Source organism: Stenella coeruleoalba (genome assembly GCF_951394435.1).
Source record: "Stenella coeruleoalba genome assembly, chromosome: 18".
Taxonomy (NCBI): domain Eukaryota; kingdom Metazoa; phylum Chordata; class Mammalia; order Artiodactyla; family Delphinidae; genus Stenella; species Stenella coeruleoalba.
This window is the reverse complement of record NC_137164.1, coordinates 23,785,170-23,797,181: the sequence shown is the minus strand read 5'-3', so window position 1 is coordinate 23,797,181 and position 12,012 is coordinate 23,785,170. Positions and strand designations below refer to the sequence as shown.

General features: G+C 39.0%; 1 protein-coding gene across 1 annotated transcript in view; it reads left to right on the top strand.

Moving 5' to 3' along the window:
- TNFSF11 (TNF superfamily member 11) overlaps positions 1–12,012 on the top strand; it is a 36,018-nt gene that overhangs the window by 5,556 nt on the left and 18,450 nt on the right. The window contains exon 2 of the mRNA XM_079902819.1: positions 2,643–2,810. Coding sequence (XP_079758945.1) covers positions 2,643–2,810 — 168 coding nt within the window. The remainder of the gene's footprint in view (positions 1–2,642; positions 2,811–12,012) is intronic.

Here is a 12,012-nt window from a genome sequence, read left to right as displayed (position 1 = left end):
GAGGGTGGGCAGAGTTGGAGAGGGATGGAGTGGGAGTTTGGGATTAGCAGATGCAAACTGTTATATATATGTATAACTGAATCACTTTTCTGTACACCAGAAACTAATACAACATTGTAAATCAACTATACTTCAATAAAATAAATTTTTAAAAATAATAAAAATAAAATTCTAACATATGACCCTTAAACAAAATAAGTGAGTATATCAAAATTAATTATTCCATACTTTCATTTTGGAAAACAATTGGTGACATTTTATATATGTTTTAGCGCTAATGTGACTTTCTGAAACAGTGGTTCTCACCTGCACATTAGAAACACTTGGGGAGAGGGACTCAGTTGACCCCTCCCCTTAGGGATATTGATTAAATTGGCCAAGGGTGGGACCTGGGCATGGACATATTTTTAAGAGAGAAGAGACAAAAATCTTTGCATTATATTTCTTTGCATTAAACCCTTAGCCATTATTGACCATTTCAGTAATTTTGTATTAATACTAATTGGTATTACTTGTGAAAAACTTTTAAAATTGGTGTCCAAAGAAATTTGGAGACATTTTAATAGCAGACAATCGATATTTGTATCTTTGGTATTTGAAAGCATTACTTCTCAAACTTTAACGTGCATCAGAATCACCTGGGATCCAGTTAGAATGCAGATTCACAGGCACTGCCTGGGGTGGCGCCTGAACGTCTGCATTTCTAACAAATTCTGGGTGAGCCTGTAACGTTGCAAGTGATTGGACTCTAGTTTCCATAGCAAGGGTCGCCAGTACTGCTGCTTCTGTTGATGACACTTAGCTTGTCAGCGGGACTGGAGCTTAACCAATGTTAGGGTACCCAGGCATTTCCCCACTAATATCACACTGTTCCTTTAGCTCAGCGGCTTTCTGGTGGTGAGCCAGCTGCGGCCTTTTGCAGGATTCTTCTTTCTTGAGGTCTGAACCCAACGACTCTTCATATCAGTTGTCCAGGCGTCTCTGTTTTTTTGTGAAACTTACTGGTATAAGTGAGCTTTTTAAAAAAAGTATGGAATTGAACACTTGCTTTATATAAAATCTCAGGTATTCTGATTCATACTAATTATTTTAAAGAAATAAAAAGTAAACTTGGATTGCAAATAGTTTTGCTTCCCGAGTCACACCGTGCAAAAGTGGAATGATAAAATTTGTATTAGCGGGTGCACGTTTGTTGAAAGGCTGTTATTTCATTTTGAGAATCTCAGGTATGGATAGGGTACCTTCTTAGCTTCCTTCTGACAGCTGGTTAATAAACCTGCACATCTTCTGATGACTTTCAAAAAGATGATTAAACCAGGGAACGAGAGACTTGGTATTAATTGACTGGGCTTTGGTTATTGGAAACTTACATAATTTTCCCTGTTTTTCATCTAGCCTGTACCTAGTCATAAGCAAATGCACATGAAGCACCTTGAATTTTTTGAAAGAAGAGGACAATAAATTAAACCACTTAAAAATTAAACCAATTAAAACAATCAGGTAGCTAATTACCTCTACTATGTACTTGGCAGTTGAAACCACTACAAAGGCTTGTAGGAGCCCCAGGAGGAGCTGGCAGACCATTTTAAGAAAAGAGTAATACTTGAAGAAATGCTTTCGTTGGCACCTGTTTTAACCAGGGGACCAGCTAGTAACGTAATGGGGATATTTTGGGTGGGACTATCTAGTACACTACAAGAATTTTAGCATCCCCTCAGCATGGATCCACAGAGCTTGCTCACACCATGAGCCCTCCTCATCCCAGCTCACACCAAATACCACCACACACATTCTCAGGCCCCCTCTGACAGACGTACCACTCCAGGTTAAGAAAACTGATGAGAGGTTCAACGAAAAGGGAAATAATGCTTCTGGCTTCAGATTTTCTTTGGGGCTAGGAAATGGATTTCTCCCTCCCCTCTTCAGCTGATTAAAACACACATTGGGGCTTCCCTGGTGGCGCAGTGGTTGAGAGTCCGCCTGCCGATGCAGGGGACATGGGTTCGTGCCCCGGTCCGGGAAGATCCCACGTGCCGCAGAGCGACTGGGCCCGTGAGCCATGGCCGCTGAGCCTGCGCGTCCGGAGCCTGTGCTCCGCAACGGGAGAGGCCACAGCAGTGAAAGGTCCACGTACCACAAAACAAACCCCAAAAAACCCACACATTGATTAAGGGAAAAGGCCAGGCAAACATGGCAGCTGAACATGATGTTAATTTCACGTGATTTATATAGGTTTCATGCTTTGAACATCCAAGTGGGCTTCATAATCCCACATAGCGTGCTGCATGGGGTGGGGGGGGGGGGACTTAAAGATAAAAGGCTGTCTCTCCCTGTACTGAACGCATGTAATTTCTTTGATTCCCCTCCCCTCAGTGAGCACTTTTACAATGTCAGACGATTTTGATAATTTCCCCATGAATCACATGTGTACAGGTGTGTTGTGGATGGTAGCCAGCTACTCATAAAAATGAATTAGAAGTCAATTTTTTCACCAACTCGATGGTAATTGTATTAACTATTAGTTGTTGGGGACATAATGACTCTTGCAAGAATGAATTCTTTTGTCCTTAAGTCACACTTTATTAGATAACAGAATGATCAGTGATAACCACTCTGACGTCCTCACATTTTTCCCCCCTCAGATGGATCCTAATAGAATATCAGAAGATGACACTCACTGCATTAATAGAATTTTCAAACTCCATGAAAACACGGATTTGCAAGACACAACTCTGGAGAGTCAAGACTCAAAATTAGTACCTGATTCGTGTAAGAGAATTAAACAGGCCTTTCAAGCAGCTGTACAAAAGGTGAGTCCACATTGAAATAAGTCAAGGGCCCTCAATGACTCTCCTAATATTGAAAATTAAAACTGGCTAAGTGCTGTTGACTTTGTTCTTTTTTATTTTAATAATTTGTAAAAGAGCTAAAGAGAATTTTTTGCGGGATTAGCAGAATTCTTTTGAAGTTGGTAGTGGTTAGTTTTGGTGACCAGCAACATTCATGCAAATATTCTTTTCTTTCCTTCCTTTCTCTCTTTCTTCCTTCCTTCCTTCCTTCCTTTTCTTCCTTTCTTTCTTTCCTTTCTTTTTCTTCCTTCCTTCCTTCCTCCCTCCCTCCCTCTCTCTCCCTTTCTTTCTTTGTTTCTTTCTTCCTTCCTTCCTTCCTTCCTTCCTTCCTTTCTTTCTTTCTTACTTTCTTTTCTTTCTTTCTCTCTTTTCTTCTCTTATTTTGGAGGAGGGATTTACATTCACACTTGGAAAGAGGACAAACATGGTTTGTGGTAGTCATTGGGTCAGTTTGCTAGTTTGAATTCCCAGCCTTAGAAGACATTCCTTTAGCTCACAGGATTCTCTGCTGGCTACTTCCTTTATATCTGGTTTTGCAATGGTAGGAACCTCTATTCCACATCTGTGGATCCAGGTCTCTGTTGAGAATAACTATAGCTGGTCCACTGTTGTCATCCGAAGTGAGGGGGTAAAGCACATAGAGCAAGAATTGGTGTGGTGGGTGAGATGGAAATTCTCTGTCCATTTTTCATTCTCCGGGAGAGCTGGGTGAGAAGGGAGGAGATGGGGACAGAGAAGACGGAGCACTTCTCTACACTGACAGCCTCAATTGAGAAACCCTGTAATAATTGCCTGTTTTACTTTCCTGGATAAAGTCACTTGAGAATTCTGCAGCCTCGCAATTATTTTACTTCTCCCCAAGAACCGGGTAGAATCCCGTGACTCCAGTGCATGCACATCTGTATACATTGCATACTTGCGTGCACATCTGCATGGATTCTTGCATCCACTCATACATCCCAATGTCTAGTTTGCAACTCCCTGGGCTATCTCTGATCATCTTAGAGTAAATACTAAAGTTCGCAAATGCCTTAAATCTAAACTAAAATTGAATTAGTTTCTTTTTTAAAGTTTCACAAATAGTAATAGCATTTTTTAAAAACAGGATATGTATTGGATATAGAAGTAGGGCGATAAAGCTGTTTTGTATAACCCTTAAAACTGATATTTGCTATATTTCAACAAATCTAAGACACCACGAATTTTCAGCTTACTTTATCTCGTGCATCACAAAGAAAGAAAAAAATTTGAACTGGAGAATTAAACATGATCATTATAGATTCTTGTTGCATCAGTTTCAAAGATTCTGAAATATAAAAAAAATACATCGTAGAATCAAGGAAGTACATATCGTTCTAATATCTATAAGAGCTATTGCTTAAAAATATGACATTTTCGTTATAGTGTGTAGGTGCTTAGCTTTACGCAGTAGATGCATATTTTAAAATGTGCATTTAAATGGATCTTTTTATCTTACTTTGTAACTTTTGAGCTATAGCAACAGCAATTCCACTAGTCTAATTCATTTTTTAAAGTTCTATAACATTTTCTTTTCCTGATTTTGCAAAAAATTAAACTACTAAAACTAAGAGAAAAATGAGTAACTTCTGATTTTTTACTATGGAAAGAAATTGGAAATTGAATGGCTACTATACTGTATTTACCTCTGCTCACATCATCTTAATTCATATATATTTTGTGGGAAAAATCGTGGCATGTGAAGTCAGATAGACTTATGATTAAATAAATGTGATCTTGGAAAATACTTAACATTTCTTCGCTTTGGCTTCCTTATCTTTAAAAAGTGGAGCTCACAATCCCTCTGTAGCAGGACTGTGGCTGATTTGAAATAAAAGATGTAAAGGACCTAAGCACAGTACTGGAAATATAGTATGCACTCATTAAATGTTTGTATATTACTTTTATCACCGTTATGACTAATTCATTGTCATTGTTGATGATTTAATCAAAGACATATTTTAAAAGTTTAGATAGAGCAGGTCTGATCATTTTTCTGAACATGCAATAGGACAAAACAATAGAACACTGAAGCAAGTTGCAGAAAACCACTGGGACATTTTTATCACCATCAGCAATAAACATGTTGATTATATACTATCCTTAGGAAACTTCTAGGTCTATTTAAGATGTATAATTAATTAATTTAATTAATACAGTAAGAAATTAAGCAGCCTATTCTTAAGGCATTTTAAGCTGTATGTTGAAGGATCGTATATTAGTGGAGGAGAGAAAGACATAACATTTGCAAGACCCTCAATTTAAAATTATCGTCAAAAATCCTGACCTACCTTGGGAAAAAGAGGATCTACTGAGCTATATATTGTGAAATCTAATACTCAATTTGCTATTCTTTTCTTATTGACGTATACTTGATTTACAATATTGTGTTAGTTTCAGGTATACAGCAAAGTGATTCCGTTTTTTTTCAGATTATATTCCATTATAGGTTATTACAAAATGTTGGATATAATTCCCTGGGCTGTACAGTAAATCCTTGTTGCTTATTCTATTTTATGTATAGTAGTTTGTATCTGTTAATCCCATACTCCTAATTGGTCCCTCCTTCCCTCCCTCTCTCCCTCTGGTAACCACAAGTTTGTTTTCTGTCTGTGAGTCTGTTTCTGTTTTTGCATATATACATTCTTCTGTATTGTTTTTTACATTTCACATGTAAGTGATCTATTAAAAAAAAGAATGAAATATTGCCATTTGCAGCAACGCGGATGGACCTAAAGAATATTATACTTAGTGAAGTTAAGTCAGACAGAGAAAGACAAATTCTAATTCATTTTTTATTGTTTTTGTTTTATGTTTCATTTTCAGTAGTCAGTTTTTTATCTCACCTCCTAAATACTGAGTGGTCTATCTATAAACATTGACATGTACCAGAGGCAATCTGTTAGTTCAAAGCTGAACCTCTAATTAAGGTAATTCTGGTTAGGCAAATGATTGTCTCCTAATTTTCTGTTTAAATCAACCCATATTGTATATCCTTACAATGAAAAAGAGATAAACTTTTAATTTCAATGGTGTTCTGGTTCTTAAAAATTATACTTTGGGTTTCCTCTGGAAGAATAAGTATGCAAGATTAGCCAAGATAATTTGGAAAATAAGTAATATTAAGAAGAACAGGGGCTTCCCTGGTGGCGTAGTGGTTGAGAGTCCACCCACCAATGCCGGGGACACGGTTTCGTGCCCTTGTCCGGGAAGATCCCACATGCTGCGGAGCAGCTGGGCCCGTGAGCCATGGCCGCTGAGCCTGGGCGTCCGGAGCCTGTGCTCCGCAACGGGAGAGGCCACAACAGTGAGAGGCCTGCGTACCGCAAAAAAAAAAAAGAAGAACAGATACCATTAACATTTACCTATGAGAATGCAAGGATGGTTCATCTTCACAGGTCAAAGGAGAAAAATGTTATCATCTCATAGACACTGAGAAGTGATTGACAAAATTTTGCACTTATTTCTGATGTTTAAAATCCATTAGAAAACAGAACGGGATGGATTCTTGATGTTATCCTAAATAGCTCAAACTAAAAGTTAGCTAATGATGAAAAACAGGAGCATTTCTCTTAATATCGGGAATACACCAAAGATGCCTACTGTCCCCATGTCATTTAACATTGTTCAGAATGTGCCAGCAAGTGTAATTACACATGAGAATGAAATAAAATATATAGAAGGTAGAATCTGCACGTGATATGATTGTGTACTTGGGAAAATTCAAAAGAACTGAAAAGCTACAAGCAAAGTAAATCAGTTTGTAAAAGTTAATAGGTAGGGACTTCCCTAGTGGCACGGTGGTTAAGAATCTGCCTGCCAGTGTGTAGGGGACACGGGTCCGGGAAGATCCCTCATGCCGCAGAGCAACTAAGCCTGTGCTCCACAACTACTGAGCCCGCGAGCCACAACTACTGAAGCCCGCGCACCTAGAGCCCGTGCTCCGCAACAAGAGAAGCCACTGCAATGAGACGCCCATGCACAGCAACGAAGAGTAGCCCCCACTCGCCGCAACTAGAGGAAGCCCGCGCGCAGCAACAAAGACCCAATGCAGCCAAACATAAATAAATAAATTTATTTATTTAAAAAAATAGTTAATAGGTAATAATCACTAGCTGCCCCCATTTCAAACAATAATTAGAAAACATGAATGAAAGATTTCATTCATAATTTTTTAAAAGCCTGAAAAATTAGCTTAACAAGGAACGTACAAAGCTAGAAAACTCTATAGAGGCATTTAAAATAAGATTGGGTAATGTAAAGATGGAACTATGCAAAGCCGTACTCCATGAACGAGAACATACACCTTGGAGTAGACCTCATTTTATGTGTGTGAATGTATGTGTGTGTATAATTTAATATAATAGGAAATTATTTTGAATGAGTGAGTGTAATTTGGGTTATTCAAAAATGGGACTAGGACAGTTTGTTTGCTGTTTTTTTTTTAAAGTGATAGCCTTATCTCACGTCCTAAGTGAAAACAAATGCCAGATGGAGAGACATGGCCAATAGCTGCTCCCTGGCAGTCCTACACTTCTGTTCCCTCGGTGAACTTTCCGCTGCTAACTCCCCCATCAGAACTTACTTGTTCATTGTCCCATTTCCTTTGAGCTTTCTGACTGTCTAGAGGGTACGATAAGCCAATTTGTACTTAAAGATGTTGATGAACAATAATGAAAGAATTTTCACTATTTTAGGAGCTTGTGGACAGGGTGCCTCATTCCACATGAGTAACACTAATTATGAGAGATTCAGTGCCTGGGAAGCCAGAAGGAGAAAGACTTGTGGGCAGACAAGAATAGTCAACTGCTCTTATTAAAGACACACAGTTGGTTTTTTTTTTTTTAGATTTTTTTGATGTGGACCATTTTTCAAGTTTTTACTGAGTTTGTTACAATGTTGTTCTGTTTTATGTTTTGGTTTTTTGGCCGTGAGGCATGTGGGATCTTAGCTCCCCGACCAGGGAATGAACCCGCACTATCTGCACTGGAAGGCGAAGTCTTAATCACTGGACCACCAGGGAATTCCCAAGACACACAGCTTTAATTATACTAACAGACTAGTGTGACTCACAGGATGAGTAGAACTTTATTTCATTAATTTAATATTTGCTTTTGTTGTGCTATACGATTGTTACTCATGGGTAACAATATTACACACAGGTAATTCTTTTTAAGGAATAAGAAGTTGTCATAATATACCATTGTGTGTTTGGAGGTAGAAGATGCCATTTCTTCCCCCAGACAAGAGACTCTTTAGGAAGGAGACACACGTTATTCATCTTATCATTAGACTCAAGCAGTTTTATTCAGTGCACACACTGTGCTAGGCACTTTGCTATAACTTGTCCTTTAACCAAGGACTTACCCTTCTCTTACCTTGGCCAAATAATGATTTGCCAAATGTGTTATCCTTTGATGAGGATTATTGGTTAAGGTGACAGTCTACACATCTTGTCAAAATAATCAAATTTGTCATTTCTCTTGCTGATGCTAAAAATAGGATGGATGTATCAGGCATTCATAAGTAGGTTTGTATCTTAGCTTCAGTTCTAATATAGATATTGGGTGAACCCTTAAAACACAATCACTTTTGTGGCTGCAATCATTACTGAGAGATCTCCGCATCCCATGGTAACAAATGCTAGACATAAGCACAGTATCACATTCTATGTGTGCAAAAAGTGCTGTTTACCCAGCCCGTCTTTGGTCAGACAAGTAATGCTGTTCTTTCTGCCTTTTTTGTTTGTGGCTGGGTTTTCTTGGCTCTTTTTCCCTTCAGCACAGAACTCTGAAAGCCTCTTAGTGATCCAACCCTACCAACCACAATTTACAAAGTCTCTCATAACAGTCTATGACAATAAAGAAAACACTAGTACAAATACGGTGTCCGATTTATAAAGCAATTCTTGCTCCAGCTTTGGCCGCCTCTCTGGCCTCTGCCAGCCTGAGGAGCAGTGCGGGGGGCTCAGGCCTGAGTAGCACTTGGTCTTCAGACCTCCCGACCAGGCTCAGTGGAAAGCCATCTGTTTATACATATTTATACATCCTGAGCCCTGGGATGTGACTCTACTCGATGTTAGGATGCCTGCTTGTTGATTTCACATTGGGTACCTGTTTGTGAAAGACTTCCTGAAACTTACTTTGAAATGTATCTGAAAGGGTGATAGGGAGGAGAGAGATCAATATACAAATCACACCAATCCCCTTGCTCTCCAACGTGGGGTGTTCAGTGCCTTCAAGGGGACCTCCCTAGGATGCTGGAAGGAAGCAAGGTGATTTACATGTATCTGTATATTTGAATATTGGCTTCAAAATATTTTTGTGAATATTTTATAAGGTAGCTACTATACAGGAACGTTTTTATTTAATACTTAGATAAATAAATATGTGCGTTTGGGAGCATTAAAAATTCTTCCCTGAAGAAGCTGCACAATCAGAAATGCCTAGAGATCTTGGAACGAACCTGCAGTTAGTTCCATCAGGACGAGAACTGCAGCCACTTTGCTCACATCTGAATATATCACAGCTAATTTAGACCCAAGATTGAAGGAAAAGAACAAGTAAATGACTGATGACTTCTTGAACTCTGTAAACTCATATTTTTAAATAAACATGAGTCATTGACCAACTCACAAAGCCACTCAGAATGTTATAAGCCCGGTTCACATCTACTGGATGTCTCACCAATGTTATAATTGATAATTATTAATATTAGAGCCTGAAGCAATAATGCCTCCATATAATCATACGACAGGTTAATTTTTGTTGAAATTTCTGTTCATCTGGACTTCTTGCTTTAATCATGTTTTCCCCCAGGTCTATTTGCCTCTTCATAGCTTATAAACTATATAGAGGCAGGTTTACAATGTGAACCAAAAACACAGCTCTGGCTTCTTATATGTTTTTGTAAAACTCTCTTATTTCATCCCAGACTATGAAAAGCCAATGGTGATGATGACTACCAGGAAGCTATGTTGTTAGCATATTCTTGACTAACCATTTCCTGGAGTCAGTAAGTCTCTGAGCCTCCAAAGATTTACTGGAAAATGGGGAGTAAGACCAGAGCCATAATCACTGAACCATTAATTCTTACCTGGAATTCTTATTTTATTCCCTGGGAATCAGTGCCTAGTTGGCCTTATCTCCTGCAGGATTCCCAATACAAATGAAACTATCTCCTGGTACTAAGAATGATGTACCCAAGATTCACAGCCCTTTGATCCTCAGTCATATATTCACTGTTATTTCATATAGTCTGTGCTGCCCTAACAAAGAGACTCATCACTCATTGGACAAAATAAGATAGAAGATTTTTCTCTCGTGTGCAATAATCTGGAGGTGGCAGTTCAGGGCTGGCAGGAAGGCACCTCCATCCTCAACAGGTACCTTCCATCTCTGGATCCAAATTGGTTTGTCCATACATTGTCATCTCCAGACAGAGGAAAGGGAGAAAGAAAAAGTCAAGGCGGTACCTGGAAGTTGAGGCGTCAGTCATTTCTAGTAGCATCTTATTGGCTGGAACTTATTCATAAAATGACACATGGATGTCATGTCAAAGTAGGCTACACATTGTAGTCTCTAGCGGGGCAACCATTTGCACCAAAGCTTGAGGAAAGGGGTTGCCTATAACTAACTGGAGAGAGGAGAGGATGGATTCTAGGGGGACAATAAGTGGTCTCCAGTACTCATTAAACCCTATTAAGGCAGGAAAGTGCGTTCACTATGTGAACAAGAGGTAATTCTGTATATATACACGTCTATGAAAAATTGGAACAGTCAAGATTTTATTTTCTAAAAGTTAAAGTACTTTAAGATTATTTAGATTCCAGAAGAGAGAGAAATTTGAAGGTAGATTTAATAGCATGCATCTTTCTGATGAACTTTCAAAGGTTCATTTAGTCATATGCATCTGTGATCTGTGAATAGACCTTGATTCTCACTTGTCCAGTTTTTAGTAGGTTTTGTGGATTCAAGAACATTAATTTAAAACCAGAAAGTTCATCAGATTGAGTGGTTGTTTTTTTCATCTGTAAAGCTTGTTCCTTAGAATTCCAATGTCAATTATTACAGGAAGCCTATTCCCATTTTTAAAACTAAAGTACATAAGAAATCAATTAAAAGTTGAGTAGATCTTAACTGTTTATGAAATTGTAATCACTGGAGTTGTAACATAGCCATTATTTCTCATTTGCTTTTTAGTTAATACACACACAGCAGAAACAAGGGGAAAAATTAAACCCCGTTCATTATCTCTTTGCTTTTGTATATAAGAGTATGTGTCCCAAGAAAGTTTCTTGTAAACCCACAAGGCAACTTGGGGTTTGGGGGCACTGATGTTCCCAAATCAAGATGTTAGTCATGTAGTGGTTTTCCAATGGGATTTCATCTCTGCCATAACAGTTTTGGGAACTGCAATTCAATCAACCCCAATCATATCTAGCATTTATAAAAGCTGCCTTCATGGGAAAGCCAAAGTATGACCCACAGAATTTTCCTGCAAAACCAAGGCCACCTACTGCCTTTTGCCCAACAACGGGCCATTGGCCATGATGCGCTCAATCTCAGGGGAGACCCAGGGCAAAAGGTAGGAGGGTCTGCACGAGGGAAATAACCAGGGAGTGATGTTGTGAGAGGTGGGCTTATCTTCGTGCTAGAAGTACTCCAGGGTGGAAGGACAGATATCCTGGCTTGACATTTTTAAAGAAACAGAGAAGAAGAAGGACGTTCCTGAAAGAGGAGCATCTCGTTATGTGGCATGGGGATCTTGAGCTAAGATTTGAGCTAAGATCTGAGCTCAGAAGTCAGTAAGACTGAGGGTCCTCAGTTGGAGGGGACTTGGTAAAGGATGGTTGGATTGCTCCACCAGGAGTGGCTCGTCCTAGGAGAAGTACAGCCTGTGGAACTGGAGAGAATGGCGTGCCCTAGAGCAGCGTTTTCCAAACCTGCTTGATCTTAAGAATCACTTGGGGACCTTATTTACAAAAGAAAGAAAAAGGTTCCCAGATCTGTTACGAAGATTCTGATTCGGTTGTTTAGGAGTAGACTTTGTGATGTGGGAAATCCTTTTTTAGAAGGGCTGAGGGCTGGCCCATCTTTACAAGAAGGCTTCAGGGTGGATACTGACCAAAGAGGTGTTTTAAGCA